Source organism: Natrix helvetica, assembly GCF_964273705.1.
Source record: "Natrix helvetica genome assembly, chromosome: 6".
Lineage (NCBI taxonomy): Eukaryota > Metazoa > Chordata > Lepidosauria > Squamata > Natricidae > Natrix > Natrix helvetica.
This window is the reverse complement of record NC_138553.1, coordinates 13,590,119-13,608,207: the sequence shown is the minus strand read 5'-3', so window position 1 is coordinate 13,608,207 and position 18,089 is coordinate 13,590,119. Positions and strand designations below refer to the sequence as shown.

The following is an 18,089-nucleotide window of genomic DNA, read 5'->3' as shown; positions in this document are numbered from 1 at the left end:
TTGCAGAGTGCTCCTGCGGGGTGGGGGGGGGCAGAAATGAGCAAAAAACAGCCTATTTTTCGCAAAAATTGGCCTATTTTTTGTAAAAAAAAAAAAAAAGAGGGCATGGATAGCCTTTAGGAAGTTTATAGAGTGATCCTGGGGGCCGAGGTAAAATTAAAAAACGGCCCTTTTTTGCTCATTTCTGCCCTCCCCAGCCCCCAGGAGCTCTCTAAAAGCTTCCTACAAGCTATGTATGGCCATTTTTGTGAAGGGGGCGGGGTTTCAGGAGGCAAAAAATGCTGTATTCAGTGTATAAGATGCACCCAGTTTTTCAGCCTCCTTTTTGAGGGAAAAAGGTGTGTCTTATACTCCGAAAAATACGGTATGTTTTACCAAAGACCAAAGTTTCTCCATCACCCTATTTATCCAATATGCTGTATTTATCTCTATGTTGAAAACCAGGCATCGCCCCCAGACGGGTACTAGATTCTAGCAGCACCTTGGCCCTGGTGATGCACACAAGGCAAGAGAATAGGAGTAAACTCCCGATTCCATAAGAGACGAGCGCTGTATTTGCTCAAAGTGAGACACTCCAAATGTAAGAAAACCACCCAAGGAACATTGGAGAGTTAAAAACTTGCTTCTATTACCACAGTTTTGCTAAATCTAAACTACTGTATTTTTCAGACTATAAGACACAGCAGTGTATAAGGCACAGCAAGATTTCGAAGAGGTAAGTAAGAAAAAATGTTTCTGCCCTCCCCGGCCCCTAGGAGCACTCTGCAGGCTTCAGCAGGGCTGGGGGAAGGCAAAAACATTTCCAATTTTGCAAAAAATGGCCTGTTTTCCTCCTGTTTTTCCCAGAAACGGGGGCATTTTTGCCTTCCTCTGGCCCTGCTGAAACCTGCAGAGTGCTTCAGGGGGCCAGGGGAAAAAATAAACGCCTCCATTTTTTGTAAAAAACGGCCCTTTTATTTGCAAAAATGGGATGCGGGGCAGGGTTTCAGGAGGCCAAAAATGACTGTATTTGGTGTATAAGACACACCATTCCCACGCTCTTTTAGGGGGGGGGGAGATGCATCTTATACTCTGAAAAATATGGTAATCTTCTCCGTCTGAAAGATACATGTGTTAGAAAAAAGTCGTGTTGCTATTTCAGGGATATACAGTACACAAAAGAATGTTATTCACAGCAATATCCAACTATTTGGATACTATGATATCCAAAAACATAAGCTTGGGAATTGTGTGTTCTGAATAAAGGATATTTTGGAATAACAAAAACAGACGACAGCAGGAAAGAGACAATTAATGTGAAAATTGCTGATATTAGCTTGTAGTCCAAGAAGAAGAGCATTTCTGCAGGCTTCTAAAAGCACACTATAAATCAAACTGCACTACAGAAAAAACGGACAGGATGATCATTCGAGAGCTATATTGGAAGAGAAAAAGCTTTCGTTTCACAAGATGCACAAAATACATTCTGCCAACACCTAAATGGGAAACGAAAAACAGATTGATGTTGGATGGCACCTCTTCAAGAAAAACAAGTTTGAAAAGAGATTCAAAAACAAAGTAAAACCATCCAGCAGTTCAGTCGTTTCGAAAAAAAGGATGTTCCAACTATTATACATTAATTTCCTTTGCACAGAAGAACACAGGCTAAGTAAGACCAGCAAATTTTCCCTTTTGCCATCTTGAGTTGACTGAAGGTAATAGAAAAGATATGATACCTTTGCCCTTCTCCAACCTGATGTTGGGTGGATATGCGGAAGTACATTTCCTTATTGCCCAACTACCATGGCTGTAAAAGCTGCTGTGACTATAATGTCAGTCTAGACACATATAGAAGATTAAAAGACCTGCCATCTGTTTTGCCCCAACCCCCCAACCCCTGAAATGATATCCATTACTCCACAGGTGTCAAACTCGATTTCATTGAGGGCCACATCAGGGTTGTGTTTGTTCTCAGGAGTTGGGGAGGCGTGGCTAGCAGTGGTGGGATTTAGCCAGTTCGCACCTATCCGGGAGAACCGGTTGTTAACTTTCTAAGCAGTTCAGAGAACTGGTTGTTGGAAGAAATCTCATTTTGTTTTTTCCACTTTACAGGGCAAATCCTGTAAGGCAGGCAGGAAGGAAACATCCTGGGGTTGTTTCTAGCCTAATCTTTATTGCCCTGCTTACAGAAACTTCCTCTCGGTTAACCTTTATTACATTGTAACAAGTCAAAGCGCCCATCGACCTGAGTGATGTTGAGTTGGCCACACCCACTCAGTCACATAACCAAGACCCGCCTACCCAGCTGGTCATTAAGGCAGAGAACCGGTTGTTAAATTATTTGAATCCCACCACTGGTGGCTAGTGTGTGTGTGGTCAACTCGACATCACTCGTGTCGGGGGGCTGGGGGAACTTTCGCTGAGCGAAAAAGGAGCTCAGGTGGGTGGCATGCAGCCCTCCCAAGCTCTGTTTATACTGGCAGAGGCACCATTGCTGGTCTTTTGCTGTTTCCAGGGCGGTCCCTTGGGCCAGATTTAAACACCCTGCAGGCCGGATCCGGCCCGTGGGCCTTGAGTTTGACACCCCTGCATTAGTCAGTAAGAGTTAGTCTGCTGCAATGGTTAAGGTGCTGGAGTAGAAACTGGGGGACCGTGAGTTCTAGCCCTTCCTTAGACATGAAAGCCAACTGGGCAACTTTGGGACGGTCCCTCTTTCTCTCAGCCCAATCCATCATACAGGGTTATTGTTGGGGAAATAGGGGACAGGAACATTAGAGTTGTACAAGTAAAGAAGTAATTATTAGATTATATAAATCTAATAATTTTATTTATTTGTTTCATGTAATAAATTTGTTTGCTGCCTATCTCACCATGACAAATAAACTAGGTGGACTGAATCTACAAATCTTTTTCTGTTTCTTTGGATTTATTTTGTCTCTTTTTAAAGAACCATTAAAGCTCATGAAATTCAGTGTTTCGAGCAATCAGTGTGATGAAATTGTTTAATCTATCCCCAACTCTGCTGCCAATCACCTGTGACATAATTCTAGCATTATGTCAAAGAAAAATCCCCATAATGTGCAAAATTATGTAAGCCTATCCTATGTTCCCAGAAAATATCTTACAGTGTGATGTTCTTTAACTAAAACTCACAAATAAGTCTCAGCCTTGTATAGGAAGTTCTTCAATGTCCATTTTGAGTTGGGATATCAAAATTGCACACATTATTCAGAGAAAGGGACTCAACAGATTTACATACAATTATTAAAACCCTGGCTGATTACCTAATAATCTGTAATTCTTAAACTGCCTTTTATTGTGGCTGCAAAATTTTACGTAAGAACACAACATCCTACCCCCTGCTTTTTTTGCTGGAGAAATCACAGATAATTTGGACTTCATCAATGTATGCTGTACATAACGTTGAGATTCTTGCCTTCTTTATCATAAAGTTGTGAATGCCCCAACACTGGAAGTCTTTAAGAAGATGTTGGATAGCCATCTGTCTGAAACGGTATAGGGTTTCCTGCCTAGGCAGGGGGTTGGACTAGAAGACCTCCAAGGTCCCTTCCAACTCTACTATTGTATTGTATAAATCTCCTGCAGTTTTTGGAGTTTATTCATTATATTATTGCCTATTCATCTAATTTGAAATTCTTCACAATTTGCTTTCCTTTTCACCATATCCCACATTTCAGGAACATCTACAAATCTGGCTAATTTATGGAATATCATCTCACCTTGCAATCAACAACCATGAAGTAATAATTGTTTGGAAGATAATGTTGCTACTTCCTGTTTCTGTATGAATGAAGCAAGCAAGTCTTCTAAAAATTGCATGTTATCTTGAAGTCTGGCAAATTAAGGTCCTTTGAAAACCCTGCTTATTTCCATACATTATGACCTTCTGTCTTAATCATGTACTGGCAGTATAATTGGCCAATTATGTTGGATAACTGCCAGAAACCAATTTCTCTCTGCTTGTCAGCAAGTCTTAACTCACAGAGAGTAGATTGTGACTTGTAAACGCTTCTTCCTTTTCATTTGGAAGGGCTGGAGAAAATGTGTGACCTGTGGGTCACCAAAAGTTTTTTAGTAATTGGTTTAAATTGGTTCTGCCTCAATCAGAGGAAATGACTATAGAGGCCTCTTAAGTCTTGATTTCCTACCCCAAATCTGGTTGAAAGAATTTCCTCTCTCTTTTTTGCTTGGAATGGGAGATATATATTCCCCGTCTTTCAACCAGAAAGTGTTTCTGGATACCTGTAAATTTAGTCATCACGTTGGATATACCCACTCAAAACTATATCTCCTTCTGCTACCCAGATAAAAGCAAACCAATGCACAAGAAAACAAGATTAGAAGTGGACTCTACAGTTTCAATAATAAATGTATGTTTGCAATAGTGGCAAATATCTGTACCTGGGTGTAGGATGAGAGTGAAGGTTAATTCTCCGAGCTTATGGGTTGGTTTCTGAATGTTTCATTACCAGGATAGGTAACAGAGTTTAGGGGATGCCAGTGTCAGTGCTCTGTTTACAAGAGTTTCGGGTGTGGGTGTGTCAAATGAGGGTCTGTGATGGGTCTTGTGATGGGCCATGTGTAAGTCATCAATGAGTCTTGTGATGGGTAGGTTATATCAAGTCAGGGTCACTGGAGATGAACGGCTGGGGGGGGCGGTGGCGGCCTGGGTTGGTTGGAACATTCATGAGCTTTAGTTTCAACAAGGTGAGCGATAAACATTTCATTTCTTCGCTTATTGGTCTCCATTTTTTTTTTACTTTCCAAAAAACAGGTTCAGGAGAACCCATAGCTAACGTTATGGCTGGTTTATAGAACCTCCAAATTCCATCCCTGGCTGTCCCCTCCCCTCCCAGGAGTCTCCACGCAGCCCGTTATGAATGCGACATAAGTGCAGGGCCCGCACGGAGGCTCGGGGGGGGGGGGGAAACAGGCCTCCCGGAAGGCCTCCAGAGTCTGGGGGAGGCAGTTTTTGCACTCCCAGAGGCTCGAGGAAAGCCTCCGGAGCCTGGGGAAGACCAAAATGACTCCCCCTCCCGGTGCCGGACGCCGACTAGGCCATACCCACCATGGCCATGCCCACCGAGCAACCGGGCAGAGAACCCGTAGCTGAAATTTTTGAAGTCCACCCCTGGTTGTAAGTAGCCATGCAACTTCAGTCATCACAATTACAACTACTTCAAAAGTGAGAACAAAAGGAGGCTACGATCCTGAGATAAGAGTGGAGTCAGGTGAGAAGAAATATACTTGCTGACCAAACCATAGTTTGGTCATGTTGAGCTCCAGGGATGCCTTGAGCAGTCCAATACATTGCAAATAACAATATTAGAAGGAAGAGGCTCTTGAAGACCTCCATGGTGTGTGTCCTTGTGTTTTGTGAATAGTCATTGGAGGCATACTCTAAAATAGAGCCAGTGAGGTTAAGACAGGCAAGATGCACATCGGTACCCATTTCTATAAGCCTCGGCATACCCTAGGTATGAAGCAGCCTAAGCTTTCTCATTCGCAAGCAAAACAGAATTAAGCTCAGCTTCGCCAAAGCAAAGACCTTGGAGATGCCTGAGGTCTATTCAACAGCAGGAGACGGAGCAGGCTCATGTATGCAGCCAGGTGTAGCGAGAAGCCCCACACCATGCTACCTGTCTGAGGGAATCAGATGAGGGAGAAGCGGGGCGGCTGGAAGAGCGGAGGCTACGGGAGAGCTCCCACTGCTCGACAACCGATCGACGAGCTGGCTCAGTCTCTGGCTACAAAATAAAGGCGAGAAAGTCAGGCGATGACATGTTTAAAAGCCACGGGAAAATGAAATCCATCCAACCTTCAATATATCAGATGCTTTCAGCGGGGAAACAATAGAGCCTAAGTGCTCACCATGAGTGCTTTCCTGTCATGCTTAGTTCAAATTCTGGAAATGAAGAACTATCCAAATGGATGAGGATTGGGGGATTTGGAAAATGTTTATACTCAACAATCTGCTCTGAAGAAAGTCTGGGAAATCTTTCTGAAAAGTTTATGTAGTAGATTAAAAAAGGTTCCCCTCGGAGGCATACTCTAAAACACGTGTGCTAGTCGTTCCCGACTCTAGGGGGCGGTGCTCAGCTGTTTCAAAGCCGAAGAGCCAGCTGTCCGAAGACGTCTCCATGGTCATGTGGCTGGCAAGACTAAACGCCGAAGGCGCACGGAGCAATGTTACCTTCCCACCAAAGGTGGTTCCTATTTTTCTACTTGCATTTTTTACATGCTTTCGAACGGCTAGGTTGGCAGAAGCTGGGACAAGTAACGGGAGCTCACTCCATTACGCAGCGCTAGGGATTCAAACCGCCAAACTGCCGACCTTTCTGATTGACAAGCTCAACCTCTTAACCACTGAGCCATCATTGTAAAAGATTATCATTTGGTAATAATAAACAGAAATATTGTGGCTATGAAACACAAGGATAAACAAAAAGATTGGGGTATTTGAAGAGATGTATTTTTACAGCCTTATGACAAAGCTGCTGATTGGAATGTATCAAAAGAGGAGATTGCTTTTTATACCATCAGGATTAATGTGGGGTTTGACCCCATAAGCCAAAACTGATAGCTGAATGAACAGAATTTGACACTGCAGTAGCTTACACAAGACTAGAAAGTATATGCTAGTTTTCCTGAATCTGGCGGCCTCTGCATTGTGTTTAGACAGCAAATTCCAGAGTTCCAAGACACTGGAATTTTAGGATTTGCAGTCTCAACACATTCAGAGGGTGTGTTAAGAATTGTTTCAGAATGCATTCTAATTTTCAAGGGATAATATATGACTGAATTCCTGGCACTGAGAATCAGATTAATGAAGCAGAGCGAATGCAGGAATTTGATTTGTTCTTTCTTTTAACAACCATTTTAAAATGGGGTTTAAACCCTGTTGTTGTTGTTGTTGTTGTTGTTGTTATTATTATTATTATTATTATTATTATTATTATTATTATTATTATTATTATTATTATTATTATTATTATTATTATTATTATTATTATTATTATTATTATTATTCGCACTTCTAGACCACCCCCTCTCCCAAAGAGGACTCGGGTTATGGGTTAAGTTACTGTATTTTTCAGATTATAAGATGCACCTGACTATAAGACACACCTAAATTTAGGAAAGGAAAACAACAACAACAAAGTTTTTGGGCCTCTGCGTGCCTCATTTTCGGACCTTTTGGGGGGCTTTTTTGCCAGGTTTTTTTTTTTGGGGGGGGGGGGCTTTTTCGGCTCATTTTCAAGGCTTTTTTCAGCTCGTCTTTGAGGCTTTTTTCGACCCATTTGTTTTTGGAAAAACGGTCCAAAAAAGCCTCAAAACTAGCAAAAAAAAAAAAAAAAAGGCCTGAGAAAGGGGCATGTGGATGCCAAAAAATGGCCAGCTGGTGGGCGGAGCTTCAGCAATATTCAGTCTATAAGACGCACAGACATTTTCACCCCCTTTTGGGAGACATAAAAGTGTGTCTTATAGTCCGAAAAATACGGTACTTTCTGATTTCTTGGGTTTAGCTACTCCTGAAGAAGGTCATTTTACAAAAACGTGGTTGCCCAAATCTAATAAATACTTGCAGACATAATTCTGCTCCAGACTGGCCAAGCAATGTTCTGCTAACAACTGGTTGAATCCATTTCAGTCTCTGAAAAATGCAATCCCAATTCTTTGGAGGTACAAATCATGGTTTTGATCAAAAAAATCCTTTTTAATTTAGTCACTTCCTTCCCACAGAAGCCACATTCCGCTCATTAGTGCCAGAAGCGTTTACTGAAATACTGATTCCACAAGGGGGAACATTTGTTAGAAAAGACCGGGGGGAGGGGGGTGTTTCCATGATTTTTTTCTTTGCAAGCTCAGAACAGTAGCATGAATTCCACTACAATGTGAGTATATAGTGATCAGCCATTAATACGTGGCGTCTGATGCCTGCCACATTAAGAGCTGCAGCCACTTTTCATTCCCTTTCTGTGGAACAGCAAGCGATCAAACCAGACCAGACAAGCAGGAAATCCATCACCTGGTGCCTGGTTGTTGGCCTCTGCCCCAGAAGAGCGGCCAGCTGGCTTGCCCTCTCTTCAATGGTGAGGGTATGCTCGGCCATATGGTCATCTGAAAAGAAATGATGAGTCCTCTGCAGAACAACAATGAAGGAAGAAAATGACCGGAAGAAATAATATGCACAGAGGGGGGGGGCGGGGGGGGGGAGAGAGAGAGCTGGAAGCAAAGAAGCCAAGCTGACAAGTGTCCGTGCCAGACAGCTCAACAATATGACATTTGCGGGAGCTGTAAAACCCTTCTGGAATAGAAGCTATTTCAGTCCTCGGGTGGGACCAAAACGTGTCATAAGCCATATAGAGTGATCATGTCTGCTGTTGAAGACCTACTGGTTTCCAGTGGATTGAAAGTATAGGCTGCATTCCAAGCATCTCGCAGCAGCGTGAAATAAAACATGCTTCCATGTCTATCCAAACACGACGATCATTCTAAGTCAGGGATGTCAAACTTGATTTCATTGAGGGCCGCATCAGGCTTGTGTTTGACTTTGGGGGGGGGGGGTAGACGTGGCCAGGGTGGCCCTGGCCAGCTTGATGTCACTCGTGTCAGTGGCGCCTGTGAAAACGGGCTCCCAAACTCCATTTTTGCTGGCGGGCCGGTCCTTCACTGTTTGCAGGTCAGCCCCGCGAACCAGATCTAAGCACCCTGTGGGCCGGATGTGGCCCACAGGATTTGAGTTTGACACTCCTGTTCTAAGTAATACAGAAGGAGAGATTAAGGCAGGGGGAAAGGTAGGGCTCTTTTGAAATACTGAAGAGAGAAGAATTGTGCTTCTGTGGGCTCTGAAGAATCTTTTGGGGACTGACTCCATATAGCAGAGTGAGAGTTAGAGAGCAAGGACAGAAAAATCGATGCAATGTAAGGACTAGGAGAAAGAGAAAGAAAATGCTCTAATTTTTTTTTTCTTACTCCATCTTTGCTCCCCATTTTTGAATGTGTGCCAGTGTGCTCGGAGTAAAAATAAAATAACAATGAAGGCTATCTTATCTATATTTCAGCAGCTATATAGTAAATCTGAGAGCACTGAAGGGGAATCAAAGCAAATGCCAGAAAATACTTTACGCCAGAAAAAAGCTCCTTTGGCTTCACCACGGCATTTCCTACCCCAAATCTGCAGTGAGCAATGTGCCAAACTGAAAAAAGCATACTGCATACTCTTAAAGGTGGGTCAGACCTTTTTCAGGCAAGTACTTTGGTAAACCCCATACACTCAAGAGAATTATTAATTTTGGAAAGATCTTTAGCAGCGCTGCGCTGAGGTTATTAACATCGCCAGCACAAAGATAAACACACAACCATCCTCCCCTGCCAGCTGACAATGTGCCTTCTACAACTCATGCTTGCTTTGGTCATGCCAATTTACCCATTGATGCCTGGGACTCTGTTCTCCAGGTGGATCTGTCTGAGGATCTCTGGTGGCCTGCGGGCAAAAGAGTTACCTTAACAACACCCCCCTCCCCAGACACACAAAAGACAGCAGAGTTTAATTAGGATCGCCCTAGAAGAGAAAAATATTACAAGTCCAGGAAATATTTTGATTTCGGCACAGGTCATGCCGGGATAGGGAGAACATACTTATCCAACTTTACATGGCCTGGTTAAAAATAACACTCTAGACAAACTGTGTTAATAACTGGTGACATAACACTGCATGCACAGTAATAAAAGGGGTGCAAGAAAAAGAGACAGTTTCCAAGAAATAACCAAGTTAGTGCATTAAAATCTACCTTGTTTTAGAAATAACATGGGGAGTTAAGACGTAAATAATTCGGCTAATCAAAACCAGATAAAATTAGGCTAGTTTTTAAAAATACATTTATTGTTTTGAAAAGATCCAACTCTCCTTAACATATGACAAGTAAACCGGCCTCTGGACCAGCCTCGCTCTTCTATCCATCTATGGGGACCATAAGCTATCCTTAAGAAATCTAGATGCCTATATTACAATTTACCTATCGATAGTTTAGTCAATCTAAATCTATGTGGTTGCTAGCAGTTGACAATGACTTGATAGGAGATAATTGTTTTATCAAACCAAAATTCCGAAGAACAACAGAAACTACTCTTCACAAAGAAACTTCTATAGCTATAATCTTTCTATCAAGTCTGCATTTATATATTGCTTAAATGGCATTGTTTTCTGAAGTGCCAACATAGAAAGATGTTACCTCCTCACCTAGCAAATCCAGAGCTGCCATGTTCAAATCATAACTATTTTACACATATTTTTAAAGAGCTATGATTTATAATCAGGGTCCACAATCTGTGACCAAAGTAACACTTTCAGACTTTTGAAGCATATATTTCCCTAAAGCTGCGATGGCGAATCTAGGACACGTGTGCCCAAAGTGGCATGCGAATCCATGTCACCCAGCATGCATGGTCTTGCCTGTTTGTTTTCTGGGTTTCTGGCATGCATAAGTGTGCAACAATCAGCTGTCCTTCACACACGCGGCAGTGCTAAAAACCGGTGTGTGCATACACGCCAGCCAGTTGTTCGTCGGGCACGCATGCGTGGCTAAACCCGGAAGTTCAGCTTTCCTGAAGCATGATCCCTTCGCATGCCCAGCAGTGCTGAAAATCAGCCTGCGCATGTGTGCCGGCCAAGCTGATTGTCAGGCCCGTATGCAAGCTAGAACCCAGAAGTTTGGCTTTTCCAGAGCATGGCCCTGAGTGCGCATGTACACATGCGATGTTTCCACGTGGACTTATTGGCACTCAGTGCCGAAAAGGTTCGCCATCACTGCCCTAAAGGCTTGGGCATGGACAGCTGCTTCTTGCTCTTTTGTCACGATGAAAGCAGCACTGGGGCTTCACACCCCAAGCTCTAACAACTGGAGGTGTGCACACATAACACAGTCCCCATTTAGCAACTGATATAATTCAGTTATGACAGGGATGAAAAAAATAAATTTAATCCTTGCATATATGGCCTTTTATGGCCTTCGCTGGTCTGTAAAGCAAAGGGAAGCTGAAGGAAGTTTGTAAGCAGTCACTTAGCGACTGCTTTTCTTAATGACGCAATTGCTGATTACAAGGATTACTATACTGTCATACATAACAAAAAGGCATACTTTGGCAAGGGGACTGCAAAATTGCTTCATCAGCCTGGCTTCCTCCCTCTAAGAATGGCTTCGGATAAAATTCCAAAACCCACCAGCGATTTACCCAAAATGACAGGAGGCTATAAGTGGAAGGATATTCTATGCAGTGTGAAAGGGATTGTATTTTAACTAAATACATTTAAGTGTTTTCCTGGAATCGGCATTTTAAATCTCAGCCTGTCTCTCGAATACTAGATGTGGAATGATGTTAACTATGGGAGCTTTTCTCCCCTTAGTTGAATCAAGCACACATTTTGATTTACGTCTGTTTTTTTCCAACCACGAGGACAATGGTTAGAAGACCAATATTTTTTTTTTTTTTTACAAATGAGGATACCAAAATTGGTATGCTTCTTAAGCTACAGCTGATTTAGGCTCTTAGTTTGTCATGCTGTTGCATAACTATTTATACTTAGAGAAACACTCATTTTCCAAGTCTAGTGCCAACGCAGAGGACCATTGTTATTTCAAGTTTAGTGACCTGTTTTGATTTCTCCTTCATATTAAGAAAAATCTAGACGTTTACAACTCATTTTGAGCTAACTTGCTTGGTATTTCTTTACTAAATAAAGGAGAAGGGGGGAATTTACACCTAGCTGCCAAGCTTTTCTTCCTGGGGAAAATTTTAATTCCCATCTCAGAGTCATGTGCCACCAAGCCAAAGTGTCAGGTCTTATAGTCTAATGACCAAACAATGCCATGAAATCACGATGCCAGCTTTTGATAAAAAAAAACCTTGAGATTGTTGCTTGTTGGGTGCTTCTGCATGGAACCCACCGCTGGGAACTACGGGTAAATGGCTACCCTTGGGGTATTATCAAGAAACTCCTGGGGGCTCCTCTGTTTGCTTGAGCTAATAATAAAGCTTAAACTACCTTTATTTACTGGCCTGCTTATTGTTTCCAGATCCAAAAGAACCAATTGCCTGGGCACCTGATCGCTGCCCTGGCATTTGGCATAACACCAAGGAATATTGCCTGGAAAGAATAACCAGAAAAACCGAAGATGCCCACAAAAGTAGATAACATGCAAGATGCAGACATTTTAAAGGATTTAGTTGTTTATTAGTGCTTTAGAAGTAGGAGAAGATAAAATAAAGCACTAAAGGAAGTAAAGTAAAAAGGTCAGTGGGCTAGAATCAGCCGAACTGGGAACACTTTTCTTAAGGGTCAAACATGATTGAGTTTTCCAGTCTCACAAGTAAAGAAGATAATGTCTCTATGCTCCATTGAAGAGCAGGATTTCTCTAAGAACCTTCATTAACAAAATGCTTCCCAAGAACTGAGTAATATAGAGGTCATTTCACAGCATAAAAACTTGATCTACATGTTTTTTGTGTCTCACTTTCTTCTCTTTAAAAAATAAAATGAGCAAGATTTGAAAGAATTTGCATTTCACCAGTGATGATAATGACAAGGAAAGAAAAATATATAACATAGTATAATAACAGAGTTGGAAGGGACCTTGGAGGTCTTTTAGTCCAACCCCTGCTTAGGCAGGAAACCCTACACTACTTCAGACAAATGGTTATCCAACATCTTCTTAAAAACTTCCAGTGTTGGAGCAGCCACAACTTCTGGTATCTTGAACACCACAGATATCCCAAAGGTGCTTTTTCAAGAGGCAACTGGCATTTCTTGTTTTTCTTTGAAGACGTTTCGCTTCTCATTCAAGAAGCTTCTTGGATGAGAAGCGAAACTTCTTCAAAGAAAAAACAGAAAGTCCAGTTGCCTCTTGAAAAAGCCCCTTGGGGACAACCATGACCTGGATGACTGAGAATCTCCATAGACATCACAGATATCCAGCTATACCAAGAGTTAGATAAGAACAAGTAGATTTTGATATTGTCAAAACAACAATGTATATATGGTAATATATATGTGTGTGTATGTATGTATGTGTACACACACACACATATATAATGTTGTATTTGTGCTGATAAATAAATAAAGGGAGACTAGTATAGATCTATTTCAAGCTATTTAGCTCTCATCAGCTAGCCATACCCTTACTGGGATTCGAACCTGGGATGTATTACATATTAGGCAGATGTATTAGCCACTAAGTCACAGGCTCTCCTCCTTATCAACTGAGCCAGAGAAATAGGTATGTACACAAATATATACATACATACATACATACATACATACATACATATATATATATACACACATGCATATATACACACATACATATATACACACATACATACACAAAAAAAAAATAAGAATTAAGTTTTAAGAAAAATGTCTACAAATTTTCTGTCAAGAACAACACTTCAACAGGAAAAACGGCTCTAATGTTTGAAGGTAAGTAAACTGAGTATTTTAATCATAGTAAATAGAACAAAAAGCCAAACAACAGGCAATCACAAAGATCTTAAACTAAAAATAGAATCAAACTATTTTGAATTTAAATTGTTAGCATTTATTGCCACTCCTCTTATAACAATAAGATAGCTGTGCAATCCCAACATTAGCCGTTATCTAAGCTCAGGATTTTATTGGGTTCAGCAACATACGTATATTGCACATAATTATCTAACGCAGTGGTTCTCAACCTGTGGGTCGGGACCCCTTTGGGGGTCGAATGACCCTTTCACAGGGGTCCCCTAAGACCATCGGAAAACACATATTTTCGATGGTCTTAGGAACCAAGACACCAATTTTATGGTTGGGGGTCACCACAACATGAGGAACTGTATTAAAGGGTCGCGGCATTGGAAAGGTTGAGAACCACCGATCTAACATAATGGACCAAGTAGATTCCATTTAATCATAAGATACTAAACTGAAATCCAATGTGTACCATTAAGTTTTCTCTAGGGAGGAGAGGAAGAATCAGATTAAAAGAGATCTGCAGGCTTTTAAAGAGAAACTCAACCCAAGAAGGGCATGTAATCCAGTCATTTGATGAAGCAAGGAGGAAGAGAAAAAGGAAGAAGGACAGAGCATGCAGAATGAAATCACCTGCTGACTGGGGTACGATGGAGAGGAAGTACAAATGGAGGAAGAAGAGAGCATGATCACTTTTTTGGGACAGGTCCGACAACGCTCCTTTTTCCTCATCTTTGTTTTAAAACAACAGGAGGGGAAAACGATAGAACAAGAAACAATATCATCGGCTTTATTTTGACACCCAGCATAGAAAACTCAACATTTTAAATTTCTTTTTTCTGCAGAGAAAACCAGAATTTTCGTTCACATACAGACTGCTTGATCTCAAATTGTGCAGCGAAGGAATGCGTTTGAGCACCTTCCCCTACGTTTTGCCTGAGTTGTGACTGAAAAATGCATTGTCTGGAGATCAGGGGTCTCCAACCTTGGCAACTTTTAAGACTTGTGGACTTCAACTGCCAGAATTCCTCAGCCAGAAGTCCACAAGTCTTAAAGTTGCCAAGGTTGGAGATCCCTGATCTGGAGCAGTGCTCCTTAAATTTTTGGGGTCCTCCAAAATTTGGATTGTGGCCAATGCAATGTTGCTGGGGATAATGAGAGTGGCATGTGAATATATGGGAAAGGAATCAAAGAGAACAAGTGATTTGAAGGAAATGTTAACCTTGTTTTCTTTCTTAGCTTCGGAGCTAGACCCCTCTGCAGAGCAAACTATTAAAAAGGGCCGGGTTTTCACTTCACCTGAAAACTTTCACAAATGTTCATGACAGGTTGCTTCATTTGTCTGAAAGTCCTCAAAAATGTTCAAATGTGGAATTCTGTGTCCAGTTTCAAAAGCACCAAACGTCAGTCAAGCAAAACGAACTGCCTGCCCTACTCTATGCAGTGTTGAGCAATTTGCATAAAACAACTCAAGCTATTGCTGTTGTGTAAAAATATACTGCTGTTTCCTATCTTTATATTATTTTCTAAATCCAATAATATTAATTGCAAAACATACCACAATATACAGGTGTATATCATCATTTTTAAGGTAAAGGTAAAGGTTCCCCTCGCACATAGGTGCTAGTCGTTCCCGAGTCTAGGGGGTGGTGCTCAGCTCTGTTTCAAAGCCGAAGAGCCAGCGCTGTCTGAAGATGTCTCCATGGTCGTGTTGCCGGCATGACTAAACACCAAAGGTGCACGGAACACTGTTACCTTCCTACCAAAATGGTCCCTATTTTTCTACTTGCATTTTTACGTGCTTTCGAACTGCTAGGTTGGCAGAAGCTGGGACAAGTAACGGGAGTTCACTCCGTTACGTGGTGCTCGGGATTTGAACCACCGAACTGGCGACCTTTCTGATCAACAAGCTCAGTGTCTTAGCTGCTGAGCCACCGCATCCTATCATCAACTTTACTGCTTGCCTAATAATGACTCATATCCTGAGAGACCACATGATGATTGATGACTGAGATAAGATTCCACCTGGATTTCTTTCTAGTTCCCCTAAGCTAATACTACACTACACTGTAATAGGACTTGACCTTTCTACATCTGCATAGGCCTATCTTCCTAACTTCCTGATACTACAGTGACTATGTATTTAGAGATGGAGTCACAGTGTTCCATAGGAATGTAAGAGATACTTTGCAAACCACACTACTGGGTGCCCAACTTTTTCATCTTTCGAAAACATACAAACAAGATGTCAGTGTGTCAGTCCATACACGATTGTTCCCCAGCAATTGACAGAAAACCATGACGTTCAACCTCTGAACCCTTGAGCACAATGCGAAGTCTTCATGATCAGTAATGATTAATAACCTTATTCTTCATAACTACCCCTACAATTTGTGCAATCAAATTCACAGTTGTAGTTTATTATTCCAGTTTTGTATTTTCCTACTTTTGGTCTTGGGCTCCACTCTACCATGTCCCAATACATTCATCTAAAGTATGGACCATTCCATCAAACTTCCAAAAATGTAGAATACACTATTTCCCACTTGGGGGGGGGGGTAGCACTCAGTTCTTGCTTCACAAAAATACAACAATGACGGATGTTCCCTGGGTCAACACATAAAGGTACAAGGAGATTGTGCATTACAGGAGTCACTGTTGATGTTCTATAATAGTCACCTTTTTCCATTTCAGTGTAAAAAGTTCTGATATTATTGCCAACATAATTCTTCTCCATCAAATAATAAACACATTGGACTATCTTGACTACCATCAGAATTCCAATCTGCAAATTTCAAGTTTCAAAACTTTATTTCCTCCTCTCCCCCCCACACGTGTGCTATTAGTATGCAAATGAAGAGTAAAGCTGTTAAGTTCAAGATGAAATTGTCTTCAACCACAGAGCAGTCATGTTTATTTCTTCAGAACTATTGCTAGATTTTTCCCCTGACATGGTAGAAGAGTAGATTTCATCTTTTTAATAATGTCCATTTTTATAAAAAAAATAAAATAAGAGAGACTATACTGTGTATACTCTTGTTAATAAAAAAATGTGAGGATGGTTAGAACTGGTAGAAAGATGTTGAATCTACTTAATTAAATTTGTTCAAGGTAAAGCATCAAGTGAATAAGAGACATAAGATTCTTTTGGCCACATCTTTTTGTGGAATACAATCAAAACACAAAGGACCGATGTCTAAGACACTCTTAGATCTGACCAAAATATATGTGGGATGAATTGTTTCTTGTCTATAAGTTGAAATAACATCAAAGAGCTGTTCCACTAAAATTTGATGCTGTTTCTCTTGGAGAAGATACCATGTCTCTACATGCTTCAAGCTACTGAGCAAAGAGATTGTAGACTTGTTCAATGAGCTTCAGCAAAAGTTCACACCGTAATTTGTAAGACTCTTAAACGGTAATTTGGAAAACTTTGTATCTTTCACTTTCAAAGCCATATATGCTGCATCTTCAAGAAGAAACCATGATATTGACCAGAATGAAGTTCATAAAAAAAATGCCCTAACTAAAAAACTTTGTCTGTAATTACAGTATTCTCCCTGTGTTGGTAGTAATAAAAATGGAAATTTCCATTGAAGATTGCCTCTTGGGGGGGGGGGGAGGGGGTTTAGGGTGCATATAGAGGAGAGAGAAGACAAACAGTTCTGTTTATCAACAACTATGACCTGATGCAATCGTAAGGAAAAATATAAGGAACAAAGTCATAAGATCTTGCAACCATTGTTAGAAAGACATGTCTCCTTTAACAGCTGATTTTGGATAGCTGTGGGATATTCGTTATATTCTTATAGTGCCTTCTCCATTAGCTGGCCACCAAAAGTTCTTCAAATGCTGAAATCTCTTATGATAATTCATCTTGTTCCAGTAACTCATCCTTGATGTGCTTTTCATTGATCAAGATAGCATCATACTTTAGCAGCATTGTTTTTGCATATGACAATTGTGAAGATTAAGATCTCAAAGCAATTTCACTTGGGTAGCCAGAATCATACCAATGATAATAGTTATATTTCAGACTACTGCTTTCTCTGGGACTCATCAGAATCTAGGTTAAGAAATTAAATGATCTGCTACAAAAAAGTGAAAAACCTTTATGTTTGAGAGTTGTGTGGATCGGCTCCGAGTCCTGTACATAAATTCCTCAGAAGTAAGAAATTAAACTATATAACATAGCAAGGGTTCTACTGTATAAACTTGGTATGTTAAGTTACACACCAAAAAGAGAGCCATGTTGCAAAACAAATTTAAAAATATTCCTTTCTTGCAGATTAATTCCATGTTTCTTGGCTCTGCACTTAGCACACGGTCGGAGTTGGAAATGAAGCATATCCATCTGGCACAGTTACGTTCTGTCTGCTATTTTCCACTTCATTTTGCTTTCAAAATGTTGTGCATAATTTTGGCCAGAAGCAAGTAGGATGTCAGGCGTGACATAGGAAATGTAGAGGAGAGTGACTGAGTGGCTGATACACAAATTAAAATATGTTGGTAAATAATTACAGGAGCATTTCGTAATCTGATGTCCTGCTGATGGTAACAGGTTGAAGGAGGCTATCCATAG

General features: G+C 41.0%; 1 protein-coding gene across 4 annotated transcripts in view; it reads right to left on the bottom strand.

The window, feature by feature from the left end:
- MICAL3 (microtubule associated monooxygenase, calponin and LIM domain containing 3) overlaps nt 1-18,089 on the bottom strand; it is a 225,598-nt gene that overhangs the window by 81,571 nt on the left and 125,938 nt on the right. Inside the window, exons 18-21 of one of the 4 annotated variants that reach the window (XM_081958101.1) lie at nt 14,141-14,239; nt 9,431-9,487; nt 8,030-8,143; nt 5,640-5,747 (exon numbers count right to left, since the gene is read on the bottom strand). The exons of the other annotated variants lie outside the window; for them this stretch is intronic. Of the exons in view, the coding sequence (XP_081814227.1) occupies nt 5,640-5,747; nt 8,030-8,143; nt 9,431-9,487; nt 14,141-14,239 (378 nt within the window). The remainder of the gene's footprint in view (nt 1-5,639; nt 5,748-8,029; nt 8,144-9,430; nt 9,488-14,140; nt 14,240-18,089) is intronic. 4 annotated transcript variants of the gene reach the window in all.